Source organism: Histoplasma capsulatum, assembly GCF_000150115.1.
Source record: "Histoplasma capsulatum G186AR genomic scaffold supercont2.3, whole genome shotgun sequence".
Lineage (NCBI taxonomy): Eukaryota > Fungi > Ascomycota > Eurotiomycetes > Onygenales > Ajellomycetaceae > Histoplasma > Histoplasma capsulatum.
Genome location: NW_025544803.1, coordinates 1,100,455 through 1,123,399, shown reverse-complemented (window position 1 = coordinate 1,123,399; position 22,945 = coordinate 1,100,455). Strand labels below are relative to the sequence as shown.

The following is a 22,945-nucleotide window of genomic DNA, read 5'->3' as shown; positions in this document are numbered from 1 at the left end:
GATTTTTTTTCAGTGTAGCTCCAATTTTTTTGGCCACAGCCTCACTAGCGCAGAACCTCAATGTGGGATTTCCTAAGCTTTGGGTGACCAAGCGGGCAATTCTGCTGGTTTCCCAACATCACCAAAATACATCACCACATCACTGTCTACTATTAGTTGACTTCAAGGGGACACGATTCGGATAACTCCTAATTTCAGACACAATGTCTGCGACTCAGCTGCTAAATCCAAAAGCAGAATCACGAGTAATACTCCTAATATCCCACTCCAGTGTGCTGTGGCTGATATCTTGTCTAGCGGAGAGGGGAAGCTTTAAGGGTGAACATCAGTGCCGGCGAGGGCCTTCAAGATGTCCTGAAATCGAATCTTGGTCCATCAGGGACCATAAAAATGTACGTTATATTACCTTTGTTCTGTCGATAGTCTACTGACAAGCCGATATAGGTTGGTTGATGGGGCTGGTGCAGTACGAATACTCTCAGATTTACTTATCCATCCCGATGTTCCTGCGTGCTGATGGCCTGTGAAATAGATAAAACTTACAAAAGATGGGAATGTACTTCTTCGAGAGATGGTTTGTACCTATTCCCTCCTGTTTACTGATTTATTTGCTAACTGACTCGCATAGCAAATTCAAAACCCTACAGCGGTAAGACGCCGCCACGGCGCTCCCCATTTATTCTATTGCTTATATTACATTTTATAGGTCATGATTGCGCGCGCGGCTACGGCGCAAGATGATATCACCGGAGATGGTACAACATCAGTAGTTCTCCTTGTCGGGGAGTTGCTCAAGCAAGCTGATCGACATCTATCTGAGGGCTTGCACCCGCGTGTGCTTACTGACGGGTATGAAATTGCTAAAACTGAAGCACTCAAGGTATGAATTTAATTCGCGCTCTTGTCCAATGCGAATTCTAACAATTTTTTGTAGTTTCTTGACAAGTTCAAAATCCAGAGAGAAATCGACCGGGAACTGCTCCTCTCCGTTGCCCGAACCTCCCTCTCTACCAAATTGAATGGTGCCCTAGCCGAAAAATTGACTCCTTCTATTGTCGATGCGGTTCTTGCCATTCACCGGCCTCCTAACAAGCCTGATCTTCATATGATCGAGATCATGAAGATGCAACATCGAACCGCTTCCGATACCCAACTTATTCGAGGCCTTGCCTTGGACCACGGAGCGCGTCATCCGGATATGCCAAAACGTGTCGAGAATGCCTTTATTTTAACGTTGAATGTTAGTCTGGAGTATGAAAAGTCAGAAATTAACTCTGGTTTCTACTACTCCACCGCGGAGCAGAGAGATAAACTGGTTGAAAGCGAGAGGAAGTTCGTGGACTCGAAGCTGCGGAAGATTGTCGAGCTGAAGAAGCAAGTTTGCGGTGATGATCCAAAGAAAGGCTTTGTTGTTATTAACCAGAAGGGTATCGATCCTTTGAGCTTGGATGTGCTTGTCAAGAACGGAATACTTGCCCTGCGTAGAGCAAAGCGTCGAAATATGGAACGGTTGCAACTTGTGTGTGGTGGCACTGCACAAAACAGCGTTGACGACCTTAAACCGGAAGATCTCGGATGGGCGGGTCTCGTGTATGAACATCAACTAGGCGAGGAAAAATTCACATTTATTGAAGATGTCAAAGATCCGAAATCGGTTACCATCCTCATCAAGGGTCCCAACCAACATACGATCACGCAGATCACTGAAGCTGTGAGAGATGGTCTTCGCTCTGTATATAATACTATAGTCGATGGCTGTGTTGTTCCCGGAGCCGGTGCATTCCAGGTTGCCTGCGCTGCGCATCTTTCGTCCGAAGCGTTCAGGAAAACTGTCAAGGGAAAAGCTAAATGGGGCGTCAGTGCCTTCGCCGACGCCCTGCTCATTATCCCCAAAACTCTCGCAGCGAACTCCGGCCACGATATTCAAGATTCACTTGCGGCGCTGCAAGACGAACAGAGTGAAGGAAATGCTGTCGGACTTGACCTCACAACAGGAGAACCGATGGACCCCGTCCAGGAGGGTGTATTTGATTCCTTCAGAGTTCTCAGGAACTGTGTCGCCTCAAGTGCCGGTATTGCGTCGAATCTCCTGCTCTGCGACGAACTTCTTAAGGCAAGACAGATGGGGAGGTCGGGCGGTCCAGCAGGAATGGATGAATGATTTAGGCAAATAAAAAATACCGGAAATAGATGCGTGATAAATAGCTGTATTTGAATAGATACTCACCGGTTATCGACATAGGCGTACCTTAAAATCTTGACAAAAAATAATGCAATGAACGGAAAAGTTGCTAGTCATGCTTACAATTTGTTGGAACTTCAAAAGTGAAAGGAATTCCCGTGTTTACTATCATCGTGCATTTTCCTCTTCTTTATACTAGATCATTCTCACGTTCGTGTAGCAGAAAAGTTAATGAAGGATGCAAAAAACCCATAAATTGAGGTTTATCAAAAACCGGGTATCTTCCATAAACTACATAAGTTTCCTATGCCAACTCCCAATGAAACCACCAGATACATAATAACGCCTTTCTATTCCCACCACATCATGCATGACATGCCTCATCGCATCAATCTCCACTATCCGTCTCCTCGTCTTCCTGGTCTTCATCCTCAGGCGCCCATTCACCCAAAAACCCTTCTTCCGCAACGGGATCCTTCAAGTCAACTCGATGAATCTTAGCCCACTCCAAGACACTTTGTTTCCTCACTACCGCTTCAGCAGCATCGCTATCTACCACCCCAGTTGCTGTCGTCGTAGTTGCTGTCGACGACAAGGGAGCTCTTTTACGCTTCTTTCCCGGCTTTTCCGGCTCCACGATCCCCATCTCTTTGAGTGCCGTAATGACGTCCTCAACCAGCATTCCTGTTGCCTGGCCGATTTCGCGAATCGTCATCTCCTCGCAGGCAGCTTTCCTTTTCGCACCCTTTGAGCCACCACCCATCGGCCTTGGCGACCACGACGATGATGTGGATGCAGATGCAATATTGCGGCCATAAGGTTCAGCACCAGGCGGACCCAGCAGGAAAAACCTCGAGATCCTCTCCTCCCAAAATCTTACATAGCTCCTCCGTCCCATCTCACTAAGTGGCCGTTCTGGGCCGCCAATAATTCCTCCTTCCCACTCCCACGCACTAAGTTTGTAACTTACACCCATCAGCAGCTTGCCTAACTGCTTATGTTGGTAAGGGGGAAAAATCAAGATACAGGCTAGGTTATTCGCGTCCCACGACATTTTCTCCTTTGAGAAGTATCCCAGAACATGATAATCATTGGCGTCTTGCGGGTTGGTGAAGACGAGGATATAGTAGAGGAAGGAGGATACGTCGAAAAAAACGGATTTGTGGTCCAGGAAGAGTTTGGCAAACAATGACAGGTTCTGCGCGTAGAGCTTATGATCCTCTCCATCGATTTCCCACACGGAATACCCCCGCCAATCATAGACTTTGGTGCCAGGAGGGCTGGACCTGTGCTCGCAAAAGCGGGTGTGGCCTAGATACGCGTCCTTGTCGCATGAGTACCGGAAACACCAGCGACAGACGTAAACTCTGTCCGTGTCCTTTCCAACCAGCTCCTCTGGATATAGTGAGTGGAACCAGGTCTTGAAACGAATATTGCCCAATACTACACTTTTTACATTGCGGTCTGGGCTTGGTGGTTTGGACGAAGCGGAGGAGGCGACGGCATGCTCATTCGCAGGCATGATGTCGTCCCCAATGTGGTGGGGTTGGGGCCGCAATTGTTTTCACGATGAAAGTTTTGGGAAATTAGGGTCGCGGACGTTGCATCTCGGCGGCGGATACTTCTGATACATCAACCCAACGGATCGAACGATCTCATGGTTGTTGGCATTTCTCACTCACTGGCGGTTCCCAAAATCTCCAGATAGGCTTCGGAGGGATGGATTTGACAGTCATGTGATCGTAGTGGTGTCTCCGATTGGGACTAGTGGATTGACTAGTGCCCTATCACGGCAGTTACCTAAGCAGGCGTACGCAGCTCCCCCGGCTCGACGCGGGGAAGCGGGCAGAGGCTCCGCCTGCTTCATCGACCGCCACCCACCTTTATCGTGTTGCCTAGAGGTGAGAACAGCTTGCTTCCGACTGTCCCCAGCGCTATCTCTGTGGGAAGGGCGAGAGCTGTCTCCATTGCCCCCAGCCCGTGGGTCTGCCCTCCACCCTGGCAAGGCGGCTCTTCTCTCGCTAGGCTGCTACTTTTCTGGCTTGGCCTGTTCTTTAATTCTCATCCTTCCCCTGATATCACCTTGCCATTCTATGTGCTGTCTCATTTCTACGTGAAAATCCTCCTTACTCTGGTGGTTGTTTGGCACTTTTACTTGATGAGCTTGATCTTCTATATCGATATCCTTTCGATTTGTGCCCGAGTTGATACATCTCGCCCAGAATGCTGAAGCCCTTTCGAATCAGAGATCTTCTAATCCCGACCGATGAGGAGGAGCTTGATCATCCCGGATGTCCTCCACTAGATGGACAAGACGGTCCAAAGCCGATTCCTAGATCACATCCTGATGGCGAACTGGTGATGGCTTATAAGCAGCCTAATAATGGTGATGACGGTAAATTTTGTCCATATTCGACCTACGATTTGCAATCAATCCCGTCTACGGATGCTGATGGAAGAACAGCCAAAAAAGGTATCGACATCCTGATCCCAGGCAAGCCACCTTCCGATCGCAATGACATGTCCAGCAATTTAAGGAGAAATAAGTGGACTAATGCAACAGTTACTCCATCACCAGCAACAGATCGCCACGGTATTGTTCGGGTTTCAGCTGAGGAATACGATGAAACAATTGCGGCTCATCCTCAATCAAAATTGACTTACATGGATGAGGATGATGGAGACACAATTACCGTAGGCTGCACATTTCTTATTCCGTCTAAGCCATTAGTTTTGAAAAACTGCAATCTCTCATGGATGGCCATTGATTATGAAAACAGGTCTGTTCTGCTTTCGAGCTTACTGAGCGCCTTAATGAGCCCGCAACATCAGCGTTTGTGTATCAATCAGCTGTTTCTAGCTATGACCAAGGACATGAAGGGCCCATGCATATTTTTGATGTTAATCGTACAAAGTCTGTATTGGACATATGGAGAAGTTTCGAGAAAAGGACTGCTATGGAAAATAGACGGTTGGATGCCTCTGTATCAGCTCATCATGAAGCCACCGCTGCAAAGGCGGTCGATGGCAATAGCGACGTCCGCCCGGAGCCCGTATGCAAGATAAGCAGCAGCAATGATCCTAGAGATCACCGGCTTCAATCACAAAATTCCCCTCCAACTCCCCAAACCACATGGCATCAAAATGAAATTGCATCAATTCCCCCAGTCAGCTCGCTTGGCGGTGATGAACCGTCCGAACCTCGTGCTTCAACAGATGTCAAACCATCCCAGGAAACTACTTTCAGACACCGTCATGCCAGGGGTAGTACTTCTGACACTCAGATATCCATCCCGCCGGTGTCCCTTCCGGCAATAAACCCCTGGGCTTCGGTGGGCACTTGGCCATCTGGTTTCGAGTCTAACGGCTTAACGCAAAGGGAACCAGAAAGTCGGGAATCGCCAATCGAAGATAACGTACCACTCTTGGCATCTTTTGAGGCCGAATTATCAAAGATTATGAAAGAGAAACCTGTTGATTCGCCTACCATTGAGGCACGGGAACAAAACACCACTCAGACTATCTCACAGTGCCCACCTGCTTCACATCCCGTACCGAAACCCGCCGAGGTGTTCGCTCAAACTATGCAAACATTGCTTACAAGTGTTCGCCACTTAACTTCGGAATTGAGGGCCAAGCTTCCCGAAGTGGAACGCCGATTATCAAATGCACACCAAACCATTCCCTCGACAGTAGAAACAACTCTTTTCAATACTCTCAGCGCCATCGGTAGCCATGTTCAGAATCTTGCTAATGCTATGCAAGCCACTGCTACTTCATCGAGAGCAGCTGCTGACATGTCCAGGGAAGCTGATCTGCTGGCCACTGACCAAATAGTCAATGGCCTCCGCACCCTAGCAAGAGATATTAGACAAATGGGTCGAACTATGTTTGCTTCTTTCGATGCTACGTCCGGAAACGTAGGATCACAAGATCGGCAAAGCGGAGAACTCCCTCTAGGAAATGCAGATACCCTCAGTCAATCCAACCAACTGTCTACCTCCTTGTCCAATGTTTGCCTGGATAATTCGCATCCCTCAGACCCTTTACCCGAGGTTCCCACCTCTCCAGCATCCACAGAAAGCGTGAGGCAGACTGCATTTCCACAAGAAACACCATTGGCAGACTCTAATTCCAATACTACCCTATTTATTGGCAACCTTCATGATGCCGTTACCGAACAAGATGTTGCAGCCGCCTTTGCGGACAAAGGCTTCTTGGGCAAAGTAAATTTGCCCCATGATTTTTCTACGGGTAAACATGCCGGGTTTGGCTTTGTTGATTTTCCTTGTTTCTTCGCCGCGTCTGGTGCTCTCCATGCTCTTAACGGAGGCCAGCTCCATGGCCAGGTTATAAATCTTGAATTTAATCATGGTGTCGGCATCATTAATGATAGCGCTATCCAACAGCCACCCACCCGGGCAGGACGTGTTTCAGAAACTCATCGACATCGCAATATATCTCGCCCTCTCCCAGACATCCCCAAATCTCCGAGGCTGTCCGTCTACGACCTTACGCGGACATCGGCTCTGGACGATGCCAGGAACTCCGGTACCGCCTCCGCTGGCATCAGACGTGCCAAATCTCTCGGAACTTTACGGCGACCTGTGGTCCATGATCCCCCATACCACAGAGCCGCTGCCATGGATTATATCAGAGAGCAGATAGACCAGGAGAGATCGAATGTTGAAGTTGGGGGTTCGCCTTATCATTCCTCGACTAATTCTGAACAAAAGACACCAAAAACTTCGTATTCAGCTGTTGCCGTAGGCAATAATGTATTAGCTGACCAACTCGATCCAGAGCCGGAATTTTCAGCTCGTTACCCGTCCCTGGTACCTGAGACTTATAACCATGATGGTAACCAGTCTCACCAACGACCTCGTCAAAGTCAGGATGTTAGTCGCTCCCTTAGCCTAGAATCTCAAATGGCACGATTCCCAACCGTTTCCCAACTGGAATCGCGTACTTCTACCATGCAACGACCCCAACCTCGCGATAAGCGGAGCCCTAGCAGATCTCCTATAGCTACAGCTGGAAGTTCACTACCTGAGACACTTGCTTCTGATGATCACGCCCGCAATCTGCGCGACCTGCATCCACAACCACCGCCAGCAGAAGGACGTGGAATTCCGGGATCTTGGCCACCAGAACTGTATAGTGCACAGTTAATGAGGCCTCGAGCGTCATCTCCAACACGGCCTAGTGAACTCCGTCGCTCAAATACAATAGCCTCCAATTCGGCAGTAAGACTTTCTGGACCGTTTGTTCCTTTCACTGAGCGCCATCAGCGCAATGGACACTCCAGCCTTCGACGCAGCGCGACAGAACGCCAAAACCGCCGACCTCCACGAGTGGCTTTTAGCAGGCATCGCCATGCGCTCGAAGACCGGGCCCCAATTCCCAATCCACACCTGACCCCAGGCCAATCAGCAGATGCCATTTCCAATATCCCGGGTAGTTTCCCCGTTGAAACCATACCACCTGTTCCTCCTAAATCCATCCATCAATCTGCCGAACGCCAGCCGGAAATGCAAGAGCAGAGTCGACCAACAAACGATATCGATCGATGTATCGCTCATCTCGGGCTTCTTGGCTATGGCTATGACCCGAGTCTTCCTTCACACAACCTGCACATATATGCAGAAGCATCAAATGGTAACCTAGAAGACGCGATTGAGATGATTGAAGAGGAGAGGAAGGCATATGAGCAACGGACTGTATTTCGGTGATTGAGCCATTTTTTATAGAAATTTAAATATCTTTTCCAAATCATCTCCATTCTGTTATTCAAATTGGCAACTATGTATTTGTCTAGGGCGAGTTCTTGGATTTTTGCTTTTATTTTTTTGCATTTGATTCTCGCATAGTCTGTCATTAGCTACATATGTTACTATCGTTTCCGCTGCAGATTCTTCTAATGTACCGTACAATCTTCCGCTCTCCAGTAGCCGAAAGTCACGGGAGCGGAGAAACTGCCAAGCATTTCGAAACCGATCGCAAAGCACGAACAGTAGAACTCAAAATCAGAATCCACCATATTACGACCAAGCTAAATCTAGCATAATTGCGCCTGAGGGAGAGCAAGCAGGAAAGCAAGCAATGCTCTTATGGCGTAGATGTCTGAGCACCTCTGCCTCCGCTCCGACAATTGCGGGTCAAAAATCCCCGCTGCTACTACGATGTGCGCAGCTGTTGGACACATCCCGATCAACCTCCAGAACTGCTGAGACAGCTACTGCTGCTCCTGATGGGAGTGCAAGTTCCTTAGACAACCGCCAAATCCGCGTTCGAGGTTTCATTCGGTCGGTGAGGAAGCAGAAACGGTTCGCGTTTGCTGAGATCTCGGATGGGTCGACGATTAAGTCGGTGCAGGCGATTTTGACACCGGAACAGGCTGCTCGGTATGTCTGTCTGTCCTGACGGCTGTTGTCTTTCCTTTCCATATTTTTTTGTCTACTAATTTTCGATTTTTCCCTTTCTCTTGATTTTGATAGGTTGTCGACTGGTTCTGCCGTCGATATTTCGGGCGTCTGGCAGCCTTGTCCTCCTGGCAAAGAACAAAGCCATGAGCTTCATGCGACAGAAGTCAAGATAACTGGGGAAGCGGACCCTGAGGTTAGTTTCGTTCCAATCCCTTGCACAGCATGTCGACTATCCTTCACTGATACCTACACCCTTCCAAACCGGCAGACATATCCAATTCAAAAGAAATACCACAGCCCAGATTTCCTTCGACAAATCCCACATCTTCGATTACGGACACCGTTCAACTCCCTCTTATCCCGATTTCGATCAGAAAGCATTTTCCAACTGGGACAGGTATTCCGTTTCCAGCTCGGTGGCTGTTTCGTGCAGGTCCAACCTCCGCTGATCACATCGTCTGACTGTGAAGGCGCTGGGGAAGTGTTCACCGTGGTGCCAGGAGATAAAGTGGATGGTGCAGAAGTGGGGGAATTCTTTCGATCGCCAAAATACCTCACAGTGTCAAGCCAGCTACATCTCGAGGCGTATGCGGCCGAGCTGGGAAATGTGTGGGCCCTTTCTCCCACCTTCCGAGCAGAAAAGAGCGATACGCCTCGGCATCTAAGCGAGTTCTATATGCTAGAGGTAGAAATGAACTTTGTGCAAAGCGTAGATTCGTTAACGGATATTGTCGAGTCATTAATTCGTGACCTTACGAAACGACTATACGAGACTCCAGTTGCGGAAGAGATATTCACAGCTAAGAGGACAGGGGAGTCTGGCGCGGAAAAAGTTGATAAGGGACTACGCCTGCGATGGTTGGGTATTATGGAGGGTGAGAAATGGCCTCGAATTACATATACCAGCGCGATCGAGTTGCTTCAGAAAGCTGTTCAATCGAAGGCCACCATTTTTAACTTTCCCCCGGTCTGGGAGGAAGGGCTTCAACTCGAGCACGAGAAATTCATAGTCGATGAAATCGGGAAGGGTCGTCCTGTATTCGTGACCCACTACCCAAAAAAGGTGAAACCATTTTACATGGCACCTTCAGTCGTCGCGGACGAATCTTCATCTTCATCACCAGTAGAAGTACTACATCATGATCCACTCCAAACAAGGGAAACCGTTGCCTGCTTTGATCTTCTGATGCCCGAGATCAGCGAAGTTGTCGGTGGCTCTATTCGTGAACAACGACTTCCAAATCTTATACAGAACATGCGTGAGCACGGACTTCTTAAGAAAAAACTCGAAGCCGGTTCAGACGCAGATAACGCATCTTCTTCGACACATTCGATATCGGAGTCGAGTTCGCCAGTATATCCCTACCTCCAACCGGATGAACATCTCGGCTCAATTCAATGGTACGCCGATCTTAGGAGATGGGGCAGTGCGCCTCACGGCGGGTTTGGACTTGGGTTCGACCGATACCTGGGATATCTGGCTGGTGTTTCCAGTCTGAGGGATGTTGTTCCGTTTCCACGGCATTTTGGACGAGCTGAATGCTGAAACCACCAACGCTACCTTTTTTTTTTTTTTTTGGACGAATGTTTACTAGATTTCTCCTCTTTGTATTATTACGGCGAGCAAAGATCTGTGTGCTATGAGATATGAAAGTATCTACTATCTGTTTTCTGAATTGTGATAATATACCCATTTCTTTTATTTGAATATGCTCATTACTCCTACTGTATCCAATATATGTATCTGTACTTATGCCCAACGCTCTAATCTCCAACATTAAAGGCGCATCTTAACAAAAGAACCTACTGTGTACCAGCTACATCCTCCTTGCTCCTTCGCTATTGTTCCTCTCATTTTAAAGTATATATGTATGTTCTAGAGCAAAAATAGGAAGTCGAAGGCCGGCTTCGTCGATGTCCTCGAAGCCAGCCAATACAGAAGGCAGGGCCCCACCGCTCATAACACGATGCACTTAGACTGCCCTCTTAGCTTTGATCTTATTCCAAATTCTCGGGGCACGGCCCTCAGTCTCCTTGTCCTCATTCCTGCATCTTGCGTTATCGGAGAACGTAAATTCTTCGCTCCACGCCATAGCGAGGTATGTAATCTACGCTGTAAAGAAGCAACGAACGACCCAGACTGGCGACAAGCCACAAAACTCTCACTTACGGCGCCAGCAGTGTGAAGAAATAAACAACGCCACCAGGTATGTGGTGGAGTAACGATGTGGAACAAAGGTGATTTCAAGCACCATGTATGAGGTCCTGAGCATGGACTCCAAACCTTATAACGGTTAAATAACCTTAAATTCAGCTAACTCCTCACCACTTTTCTTTTCCTAGCTGCGCAAATTCTCCCGTCTCACTCTGGCACTATGGACCTGCTGCTGCCCGACGGGAGACCCTTTGATTTAATTTAATTTTATTTTATAATATTTTATATTCTAAGAAACGGGTGCTTCAAGTTCACTTAAAATATGGGTGCCATCGAGTCCAGAGCCAACGAACCAGGGTGGAACGGAGGCATCTTAGGTCGTAATTATGTACCAGCCACCATCGTTACTAAGAGTTTTAGGCCGAATTCCAAGACAATTTGTTCGTTCTTCGACTCTTCCCGCCAAGACTTACCCTCTGTCAACGTCAGACAAAGCCATTCTTGTGGATTCTGACGAGCCATGGCGTCCCAAAAAAAAAAATGGCCGAAGACACGCAAACCGAATACGACCGAGGACTTGTGAAGGCCTCAACACTCGGGAGCATGTTCTCCACCACAGCGAATGCCGGGAGAAGGCGTGGCAAGATAATGAGGACGGCCTGACGTTTTAAAGTTTTTAACCTCTGCATTGCGGCCAAACTTTTGCACGGCTAAAGCACGGGAAACCAAGATGTGGGAATTAAGTTCTTTTTGCTCCGATTCACCTCTTCCGCTGCTTCCGCTCTTCTTGTGTGGGGTCCACAGCTCGCAATCCTTGGTTCTCGGACCCACAAAATGTTAAGGTTATCTTGAGCCCCTGTTCGATCAGCCGCGCAACCTTGCTAGCTGACACCGGTGACTCTTACACTGACCACTAGCATGGTGAGGACAAAATAAGCAACCACGGCCAGTTAACAGACAGATCAGGGCCTCTGAAGGTTTTTGCAGACAAGGGCCCCAGTTTGTTTTCTCCTCCCCGCGAGCATTTGATGGTGCATCTTCAGGTATTGATTATTTAAACTTTGGTGTTGACGTCGGTAACCTTCTTTTCATCGGTTGCTTTGCTTTCATTAACCTGCTCTGGCCCGTGAGTATCGTGAATACGAAAATAAGCTTGTTTGCACATCCGTGTTACCCTCGCATCCCAACCCCGGTAGCATAAAAAACTATAATTATGCACTGGTTAGTTTCATACAATACTGGTATTTCGCTGTACATACACACCATACAGTGCTGTATGAATATCCGGCTCAACCTTGTGCCGATGATCAAAAGTCCTCGACCTGAACAGGGAGCATGAGATGCCCTCACAAAATGTCTGAATTTTCAATCAATTTGGCGCAACATGGTCGGATGGGGCCCTTGCCCAGCTAGTCCTAGCCGCGGATACGCTCACCATCCGCTCCGAAAACGAAACCGAGGTCATTTCAGAGATCCCATTCCTGTTCAAGCACAGTACATGTATTATCGAACAAATGAACACCACAAGATCCTCAAAACGCATGGAGCTATTTATGTTACATACAAATTTGGTTATCATTTAATTAACCTTGTAGACATGAGTTCTAAATTAGAGAGTTGCTTAGTAATCAGTTACATTTCTCTGATAACTAACTAGCTACGGAGTACATCTGTATATAGTTTTAAATCTTTCATCCCCACTTGTCATATACTAAATAAGACTATCAGGTATTCTTATTTTTTTTTCCAAGTGAGTGTTAGATGTCAGAGGTCCATGCTATCTATCGCAGATAGAATTAATTCTAGACAATATGAAGATTAAAAATAAGTCCTTTAGAAAATTTGATACGGCCTGGTGATGTGAGGCACAGGCTAATAAACAGTATGAGTAATAGCGCTTATTCACTACAGAAAGGAACAGGAGAGGAAGATAAACTGTGCATGTGTCCTATACAGCAATATGTATATTCAGTGCGTGGGCGCCGTGACATAACATTTGGCATGACAGTTGATTTAGAGCCAAAGTTGCCGAGCCTCATCGACACAAAAATTTGAAGTTTGCAGAGGAAAACTTGCTCAATGTTCATATTTTCCACTGATATAATTTTATTTCTAACCATTTTCTTCGTCTCCAGGTTTAGAAGATAATTTTCTTCTATCGCGCTCTTTTTTTTAAGAGTCAGACTAGCTATCTTGAAATGTTTTGATGAGAAATGATATAAGCTTATTCAAAGTAATCGTAACCTCCATTTTTCCCTACTAGTAGTTATCGAAAATGGTTATCATCGAAAATGGCTATCTGCATGTGCTTACAGATATTATGCAACCGCGTTAGCTAATGGGGAGAGGTGCCCATTTAGTATCTCAATGAACCATACCTAGGCAGAGACAGGGTGTAATATCAAGTAGGATGCGAATTGCCACAGATTGTTCATATATCATTATCTCACCAAGGGGGCATCTATCCACAAGTAACGAAAGAAGAAGGGACCCATTTTGAATGTCTGTATCTAATGACACCGCTGCATCACAAGGATGGTGGCAGAAAGCGGCTGTCTCCATAAGACCATGGCAAATGCAGAACATCCAAAACTCCTTCGAACCCACGCTCAGGAGGTTGATCGTAATTGGTAAAAATCTCAAATATAACAGAACGTCCTTAGCCAGGAAGGTATCTTTGTACAGTACCTCCCTGCCTAGATCAGGATACTTACTTCATAGATATTTTTAGCTAGGTTTGGTATGGCCACTTTGCCGGCGTCTCCGAATTATATGAATGTTGGATCATCTTGACAAAGAATACTCGTAATCAAATTCGCGCACTTTCCCATGGCCACGCTATCTTCTCTGTTTTAAACCTAGTTGTTATTGAACATACGAGTTACCCGGTTTTCAGCAGCCTGAATTCATAACTGATTGTGGGGAAATGCGTCGACAATGGACTTTTTTTTTATGAAAGCAGTGATATCAGCTTTGTGGGTGTCCGCTGTAATTGTTATGTGAACGGAATGCCTTCGTGCAGAGTCATTCATGAAGCGACAAGGGTGGACGATAGCTTCCAATTCCCAAGGGTGTTGACCGCACAATATTCATCTCCATTTGGGAGGACGGAATTTGAGAGGATTGAAGTCGAAGTGAGGGAAGTGAGCAGAGTAGCTGTCGAGCGCTTTGAATATAGGATCAGCTGCCTGACGCAATAGTCAGCCTACAAAGAAAGAATGAAAATGCAATAAAACAAAATACATCGAGTGACTAAGGGTTTTAGTTCAAGGGCGAAATGCACCCTAGCACAAAAATACATCCAACCCCGATCTGACTCGGGGGCCAGCAGAGAAGTCTCATTTCAGTACTCCGTACGGAGTACGGGATTAACATGACTGCAGGATGCAAACTCCGAACCCACAGGAGGTCAGACTGGGGTTGTTGTTACAAACATCCATGTGGTGCGATCCTATTGACGGGGGATCGTACTCACGTCAGAGATATTGCCGAATGGTGAGAATCACGCTATGCTAGTAAGCAAGGGAAAATTGAAACGGACGATAACTACCCTACCGATCTCTCAGTTGGGTTCAAGTCAATGACAGTTCACTCAAGACTGAAACATGATTTCCCATCGACAGGGTATCTCTGGGTTTTGTGAGGATGGGCACTGCCTCTGATTATTTTATCTCTCTGGTTTCGATGTTCATTCAGTCCGTATTATCCTAATAGGTATCTCTTTGCAACTCCGAAGTCCGAAGAAAGGATTGCTGAAAATTTCATGGCTTCTTTCGGAAATCCTCTGAAAGCCGCCGTCCACCGGATGCGGGTTGGTTCTTACTTGCAGCGGGCGTTGTCTCCGGACACAACCATGGAAGTTCTCGTTGTCACCCGGACACATGATGACAAAAGAAATAAGCAACTGGAAATCTTGCAAATAATATGAAACAGGAAATGAAGTGTTGTGAAAAGGTCGCCTGCTTTGTCTTGACCCGAATTCAGGGAAGAGACGCAACGAACCATGGCCCGCAGCATGTTCATATTATGCTTCTCGCCTGCCAATGGTTAGCTTTATGTTTTCTTTGAAAATCCTCCACTCTGAGGGGATGGAGGTAAGCAGCCAAGAAAGAAAAAGCGAAGGAGGGAAGTTGAATGGGTTTCTTTTCTTTAAAATGAAGGTGGAAATTTTGACCGACAAAACTGGCAGCGCTTAATTTAACATTATCAGAGCCCTTGCAGACATGTCGAGGGTGATCTCAAGGCATCTTCACCCTAGCTTCTACGGAGTAATTCTCACTCACCTGTTTTTGGGTTGGGTGGTTATAAGCAGGACCCACTTTTTAAATATTGTTTAACCGCAATACAGGGGGACATGGGAGGACTGCCTCAGGAACATCTAGCCCAGCTGAACACAGATCCAACCCTGCCGAGGAAATATTTGACAATCGCCACTTTGGCGCTGAAACCTCCAGCCATCATTTACGACGCACGGTCCTCGCATTGCTTGCGCCATGCCCCCAGAGTCCAATCATGGGTGATCCATAAAGGTTGAAAATACCTTAGAGGATCATGGTTGCCCCGCTCGCTTAAAAGCTTGGCCGCCGGTCCCACGTTTTAACTTTAAAATCTTAAAATGACTCGAAGCCAGGAAGCCAGGAAGCGGGGTGTTGGGACTCCGACTGATTCGTATCTGTCAGAGCTTTTCTCCTCTGCTGGTCACCACAGATAGTAGTTTAGATCCAGGGCAGTGATTCTCGAGGCCTGGCTTTTCATAAAGACACTTCACTAATACATATAAGGAATAACTCCAAAATTCGTTTTCCATCGATTAATTGATCGTTACAACAAGTTAACTAGCATATAAATAGATAGAAATGTCAACATGCAGATCCGCGGAGAATACTGGTGATGAACAATTCTCTTCAGCGCTATCTATAAGTATACCTGCTGAGCACAGTTGCTGGAGGATAATTTTAATAGAGATTCTGTAAAGACTTCACTGATGGATGCTCTGAAGATTCAGCAGAGATATTAAATCGTAAATACTCCCAGCTTTCTACGCGATAGAGGAAAAAAAAAAATAATCAATTACCACTCGAAACCAATCCTTTTGGCAGGGCCACTGGGGCAAAGGAGCTCGATCACCACCAGCGCCATGCTGGTAGTAGAGGGGATGAACCAATCCAAAACCCCAACATGTCATGTTTACATCGTGTGGCTGGAGCTGAGTCGAGGTTAGTAAGCTCCATTGCTCAAAGTCTCCAAGGCTCCAGGGTTTTAAAGAAATAAATTCGGCACCATGGTTTCTGAAATTGTTCCCCGTCCATGCTGTCATTTTTAAGCAAGAATAATGAATTTTCGATATTGAACCTGGAAATGTATTGGTCCAACCAGTTGTTTTCTCACCTTTGCTGGATGAAAAGGTTCTTGGTTTCGAGGCCAACTTCGTCCCTGTTCTCCCGCCATCCCGAGATAATGAGCTTTGATCACCCAAACCCGGTTTGGAAGTGGGGATGGGAAAGATTGCTAATCGTCCTAAGCATTTGGCTAATTTTCAGCCATCATTGATAAGAAAAAAACATAAAACAGTAATACGAAGCTGGGACAAAATTCGGGCGGAGCAACATGGATGTCAGTTTAAAGTTAGCCTTAAATTACCATTGCTGCTGAACATAGTAATAGCGTGGTAAAGTATACACCACGTATTGCATGACCGCGCTAGTTTAGCATGAAAAAGCTTTGTGATCGTGCATCGTTAGTTGAAGTACGGCTGCCATTCAAGATCGTGACGGTCCTCAACTTCAAAAAATTATGTATCCAACGATCTGCAAAACTTTATATTTTTCTAACCTGCGGCTGGTTGAATGGCTGTTTGCGTGGGACTTTATAACACGGTGAATTCGTATGCTCGAGAATTCTGAAGCTGGGGGTGCTGACTGGGAACCTCGAAGCTCCCATAGATCCCAAATTTCCGATCGAACGAGCAAAAATTTTCGAAGAATAATAATTTAGCCTCCAGCTGACACATCGTATACATACATGCCATTGACTGAATGAGTTATCTCCGATAGTATGACATATAACCACATGATGACACAAAACAGACAGTGCACATGGGCTTTTGAAGTTTGATCTGACCTGTTTGAATCATTTTCCCAGAATACTATGTTTCCATGCCTGCATTACCGACTAGCGAACGAACAAAAGACACCCCGTGGAGCAATATTGTTTCACCCTTAAATGTGTTTCTTCTCTTGTATCACAGTCTCGTGTTACCATGAATTGATCCGATTATGGTTGACATGCTCTCTGTATCGTGTAAAATTTGGCAAGCAAGCAGATAAATGGGTAAAGGATTCAGTTGCCCCTTTTATTAGAATTTCAAAAACGGCTAATCTAAGCAGGGAACGTCAAAATTGAAAAGAGTGGATTGGACGAATTAATTAAGGTAAATACCGTCTTGTGTGGAGTTTCGAAGGAAAATGATTCAAAGAAAGCCTGTATGATAGTCCACAAAGGAAGGCATATCATTTTAAGCTGTGCAATTTTCCCTTCTAAGTTGGCCTCAACTTGCTGAGGCAGCACAACCAATTGAACTGGTGCCAATGCAGAACGCAATGTGGGTAGTAGTAATAATACCAATGAATATGATACCCAGGTAGTAGTCAATCGAGTCACCTCTTCCATTGCCTATTGAGCCTCACACCCACCCGCAGTGGCCCAGCTGGCGCTGAAAATTGAAACAAGATAACGGTGTCAAATAGTATTGTCTTTACAGAAGACCACAATGTCCTCACGATGGATATACGAATAAAACTTCCTAACAGCTGTTCTTGAATAAATAAATAAATAAAAAATAAGCATAAATTTTGATTCATAGCACTCCTAGTATGTTCTGCTTCACTTCCTCACACGAGGAGATCTGGGAGGGTCTTGTAATCATCATTATGCACATGTGGTTACTTTTTTCGCTTCTTTTCCCGAGTGAGTACCATGCTTGGGCTCTCGGGTAGCCAATACACAGTTCGCCAGATATTTCTGAGATTTTCCTTAGTCTTACCATCATAAACAAAATAGTTAAGTTATTTGGTAGTAAATTCCATAGCAACAATGTATGTACATGCGTCTGCTGTCACGGAGCCTAAGTTAAACCCTGCAAAAAAAGAATCACCAGTAGGCCCTAAAAGCCGTAGATTTAAGCTTTCGCTGCTTAAATTATGGACTAAACCATAAATCGAAGGAGCATGCGTACCTGGAAACTAACTGGTCAGTGCTCCTTTCTGGACTCTCGGTTGCAGGACATGGCTTAGCTTATCTCCTTATTCACAAATTTTGATTTTTTTGGTGTTTTCCACCGCCAAGCCTGTTCGATGTTGAAATTCATGAATCATGAGAATAGAAGGAGTGGAGCACAGTCAATTTATCTGTCCACAATTAAGCATTAAGTGACTTTTAACTCCGCCACATTACACGAGGCGTGCTTGGCAATGCTTGGCCTTGCAAGCACCGAAGCAATCAAAAAAATGATCTCAGATTGCAGGCCCTCATTGAGTTCCACACTGTACAAGGAATGATATCTGACACGCTTGACCTACCTGATTTGGGGATATAAATGCAGGAATTAAAAAGGCTTGATATGGTAAATATCACTGATATAAGCATGCGCCGTATTTCGTACGCAAGAGTGCAGCAAACATGTCGAGTTACAAATATATACAGTGGTTGTCTTTCAAAGTCTGTGGAAGAGTTCGTAAGGACATCAAAACGTACTTCCTGCAGCATCACACATATCATTATATAACATAAATGGGCTGGTGTACATAATAGTCCTACACAGAAATAATGGTGATGGAAGAATTTTTGTTGAAGGTACGGCATATATTTTTTCCAGTGCTGAAGTATAGCAAACAGAAGAATCTCCCCCTTTTTTTCTTTATTTATTTATTTATTTTTTTGAAAAAAAAAAAAAAAAGGTGCAACATTTTTTCACCAACACTCTAGGCTCGCTGAAGGGTATGGTCGGTGTCTCGGTATCGATATCGTATTGTATTATATATACGAAATACGGTATTGTCAGCACCGTATCCAATCAGCGAGGCTCTTTCTCACGTGTTACGCCTTTCGTGGGCCTTATCCAATCTATCTTTCTTCTGCATCTTCCTTTTCACAACCACACTCCTTTTGCCAGGTAACGCTCACGGTGCCTGGGTCTGCAGAACTTCAGCAACGCTCGATACCTGCTATTCTTGTTTCAATATACCAGGAAAGAGCTGTTTCTCCCCGGCACTCATTTCCTTCACATACGGATGTGACATAAACCCCCTCTTACCCACCTTTCAGCCAGTGAACGCAGTTTTAAAGCACAGGACGTTCTGCAATAACAGTCGTCCAAGTGCTGCGGAGTTATTCTATGACTATCTGGGCTTGCCGACTTTTTTCTTCTTTGATTTGAAAATTGTATCACTTTTATTGCGCACCCCTCCATCCTCTTGCTAAAGACTAGCTTTGAAATCTCTAGGTATGTTTTCAATCTCATTTATTCCGTTATTGTATGGCCAGGAGATTCTATTCCTCGTCGTTCGCTCCTGGATGTCGTTTATTTTCCTTTTCAAGGTTATCAACCCAACCCCAATTTCGACGGAGAGTTCCCAGCGCCTAGCTTGCATTTGTTTCCGTAGTTATTTTCCCTACGTAGGGATCCCTCGTCATAGCCGTTTATTTGCGGAATCCTAGTTAGATGACTATTTTTACTTATATTCTAACTTTTCTTTACTTCTTTCCGAACGATAGGCTCCGTTTTTGTTTAGGTTTAATCAGCCTTTCCAATTCGCCTAAAGCTGATACATAATCTGCTAACCTCCTGTCATGAATCGTTAGTGCTCAAAGATTGCACTACGAGTTTAGAGACAGAAAGAGTTTCCGGACTCCTTGGGTTTTTTTTCTGCCTCCCCCACGTTCGAATACACGATATTCATAACGAACCTCAGATTCAGGGTGTGACGTTTGTATTAGTCGGTTTTTTTTTTTCCCTGTTGAGGCGAGGGGATGGAGACGTATAACGGACATGTCCGCACACCCGCGGATGCTATCATCCTATTCGAAGCCTGTCGCATTGGGCTTTTACCCCGAGTCCAGAGAAGATTATCGGAGAAAGAAAGGCAGTCTGTCAAATCTGGCTCCGTTTTTGTGTGGGATGAGCGAGAAGCAGGAATGAGAAGATGGACAGATGGTAAATCATGGAGCGCGAGCAGGGTATCGGGAAGCTTCTTGACCTATAGAGAAATGGAAGGAAAAAGGGGTGGTAGCCATGGTGCGCAAGCGTCGAGGGCAGGGAAAACTCCTGACAGTAATAGAGGGAGCGATGAAGATCCCGGAGAGGGTGGAGAGGAAGGTCCAGATGGGTATCGTTACAAGCCGGATGGATTAATGAAGCAATCTTTCAGTATAACGACATCTACGGGACAACACCTCCATCTAATCAGCTATTATGCCCGATCTCATCCAACCGCTCCTGGCTTGAACCAGCCGTCCACTGATCCAGCTCTGCGACATATCCGCCCGCAAAAAGGGTTATATCCTGAGTCCAGTGTCAATGATCAACAAAACCTGCCCGTCGTGACCCGTGGCCCTATGCCCGCACCCGGGTTTTCAATATCTCCCCACTCACTTCCCTATGCACGTTCCGGTCCTACACACCCTCAAACATTTGTTCCCGCCCCGTACAGCTGGCCTCCACCTCCTATTACAAATGCACCACATGCTGCCGTCTTGCCCTATGCTGCTTATTTGCCTCCTCTCGGGGCCCCCAATGGGCATTCCTCCCTTCCATACGGCCAGCACCCGCACCACCCCCAACTGCCCGCCCCGTACGAAAGATCTGTACACCCAGCCGATTCTACACTTCCCCCTCCAATGCATCCTCAACCGGGCACTGTTAGTGGACAAGCTGTCCCCTTCTATAGCCCCACTCGATCTCCGAGGACGCAACCACCAACCATTTTGGGAGCTCCCAGAATGGGTTCTCCTGGCCACCCTAACCACGTCCAGGCGAATGGAACTCAACCTAATCATGCGCCCAGTCCCCCTCCATTGAAGAACATCCCACTCCATGGCAATGGCAGCCAAGAGAATACTAATAGCGCCATATTATCTTCGTCTGCTACAAAGGTTCCAAGCATCAACGCGCTTATGAACGGTCCGCTTCCCCCATCGGCACTTGCTCCATCGGGGGCCTTGTCCAATATCCTTGACGGGTCACGACCCCAGGCTAAAGAAAATGGAAGAGACAACAGAAGTCCAAAACCCCACAGGGGCCCGAGTGATGGACCGAAAGATATCCCCAGTGAAAAAATCGGATTTGGGGAAGACATGAGAGCATTGCGACAACTTGATAAAGTTTTTACAGCCTGATTTGTTTACAAATGATCGTAATTGAGATATTTGTTACAAGGATGTACAAATTATTTTGCTTTTTATTCACGTTTAGGCGCACGTTTTCAGACTGGCTTTCTCGAAAATTGCGTTTCTAATTGTTTTTCTCAGGTGGGGGTTTGTTACAGGTTTGCGCAGGCGTTTTTTTTGCGGACTGGTCGTGTTCAAACATTATTATGTCAAACGGTAGTTTTGAAAATTACCTCTGCGTTGCATTTATAATTCGGATGGGCTGCTACTTTTTCATGGGAAAAGGACTCAAATCGGGGCAAGACAGGGTGTCATTCTATCATTCTTATTTTATCATTATCATCACTATCAATATCATTGTCATCATTGTCATCGTTATTGTTATTATGACCATTTTCTCGGACCACGCTTTACCACTCTTTTCATCATTTACTCGTTATTATCAAGAGTGCTTACTTCTCAAACACTGGAAGGGGAGTCTTTGAAACTAGCTTCGCCCTTCGTGGCCTTTCTCCTCAGTGAGCCCCAGTGATTAGTATTTTATATGTTTATTTTATATATTTAAAGAAAATTTTCTTTCAGATGTCAAATTGTTCCTAATGTGTCCAATCTATGGTGGGAGCTTGATTTCGCCACCCTTGAACTGTAACCGGTCGATTAAATCGGGTAATACTAACGACGCAAGCGGCGCCTGTTGCTTGAGGGGAAAAAGCACCTGATCGGAGTTTGGGTTTATGAGCAACTCATGCATCCTTGCTAACTTATTATGGATGTTGGTTGGGAAATAGCTTTACTACTCGGTATGGTATGAATAAAGCCTTGTGTCACCCCTACAAGATACCTTACGAGCATGGTCCAGGATTTGGTAAATAGACGTCAAACATACTATATTTGCGCAGTACCTTTTGTCCCATTCATTATCGGCCCAGTGGTGTGTGGTGTCTTGGTCGATGTTGGCATTTCGGGATAAGAAACCCTCAAGCCACACTGCTGAGTTATTTGAAGCTTTTATACTTCCCTAATTTCATTTTTGAAGATTCCTTGAGACCTTATTTTGTTTCCGAAGGCTGACTTCTTTTCCCTTTTGAAATGCTATATTAGTTTCTGTTTTGTGTGCAGGTATGGAAGTACGAATGCAAGTCACCTACCTAGGTGCCTATGAACCCCCTCCAAGATGGTATACCAGCAGCCAGAATGTACGGCTCAAGCGACATGGCTCCGAGAAAAGCTGCGATCCTGACATCAAGCCATCTCGCTGCGCGCCAGGGACAGAACGTTTGAAGGAGTAGTGAGCATTGAGTGGATTTCAGTAAGCATCATGTAAGCCCCCACAGTGAGACCAAGACCAGGTAAGATTGAACACGAACTACCTCTTCGGGTCTCGACAGATCCTGAAGGATCCAAGAGAGCCAAGCCGAGGAGGGTTCTCAGCTGGTAAAAAAGGTTTCCGCTAGCGACCCAAAAAAAGACAAGCTCCAGGATAAGGTGAGCTAAATACAAAAAGTTCGGGGAGGAGAAATGACCCTTGTCAGAGATGTCTGCATGGGTTTTTTGGTTTGGTGAAGCTCACTTGTTTACCCCTGTCTGCAATGAAGAGTAAGTCAGCGAATTTTCGTACTTCTGGCGAATGGGCGTTGGAGGGTCAGTTCTTGGTTGCAAATCTTCTCTCCGTTCTCCGGTGCCTGTAACTAACGGCGATTTCAAGTTCCACGAACGAACTCCACGAAACGACGGGGCCGGAACGATAATGGGAACTTTCCTGGAACGTCTTTCAAATACAGGGAGTAAATGAATTCGTTG

General features: G+C 46.0%; 5 protein-coding genes across 5 annotated transcripts; 4 read left to right on the top strand and 1 right to left on the bottom strand.

The window, feature by feature from the left end:
- Nucleotides 1-126: 126 nt before the first annotated feature.
- HCBG_02530 (T-complex protein) lies at nt 127-3,817 on the top strand (the record flags this gene model as incomplete). Its single annotated transcript, XM_045429579.1, has 7 exons — nt 127-245; nt 298-392; nt 445-466; nt 533-574; nt 629-649; nt 707-880; nt 935-3,817. The coding sequence occupies 7 exons, from the start codon at nt 204-206 to the stop codon at nt 2,159-2,161; spliced, it is 1,623 nt and encodes a 540-aa protein (XP_045289475.1).
- HCBG_02531 (histone acetyltransferase Tip60) lies at nt 2,571-3,704 on the bottom strand (the record flags this gene model as incomplete). The annotated part of the gene is made up of 1 exon (XM_045429580.1): nt 2,571-3,704. One exon carries the CDS (start codon nt 3,702-3,704, stop codon nt 2,571-2,573), a length of 1,134 nt encoding a protein of 377 aa, XP_045289474.1.
- A 588-nt stretch (nt 3,818-4,405) lies between the features above and the next one.
- Nucleotides 4,406-8,093, top strand: HCBG_02529 (RNA binding domain-containing protein; the record flags this gene model as incomplete). Its single annotated transcript, XM_045429578.1, has 2 exons — nt 4,406-4,876; nt 4,963-8,093. The coding sequence occupies 2 exons, from the start codon at nt 4,406-4,408 to the stop codon at nt 7,912-7,914; spliced, it is 3,423 nt and encodes a 1,140-aa protein (XP_045289473.1).
- Nucleotides 8,094-8,130: 37 nt separating this feature from the next.
- HCBG_02528 (asparaginyl-tRNA synthetase) lies at nt 8,131-10,365 on the top strand (the record flags this gene model as incomplete). Its single annotated transcript, XM_045429577.1, has 2 exons — nt 8,131-8,586; nt 8,680-10,365. The coding sequence occupies 2 exons, from the start codon at nt 8,285-8,287 to the stop codon at nt 10,151-10,153; spliced, it is 1,776 nt and encodes a 591-aa protein (XP_045289472.1).
- A 9,424-nt stretch (nt 10,366-19,789) lies between these two features.
- HCBG_02527 (camp independent regulatory protein) lies at nt 19,790-21,154 on the top strand (the record flags this gene model as incomplete). The annotated part of the gene is made up of 1 exon (XM_045429576.1): nt 19,790-21,154. One exon carries the CDS (start codon nt 19,790-19,792, stop codon nt 21,152-21,154), a length of 1,365 nt encoding a protein of 454 aa, XP_045289471.1.
- Nucleotides 21,155-22,945: the final 1,791 nt, after the last annotated feature.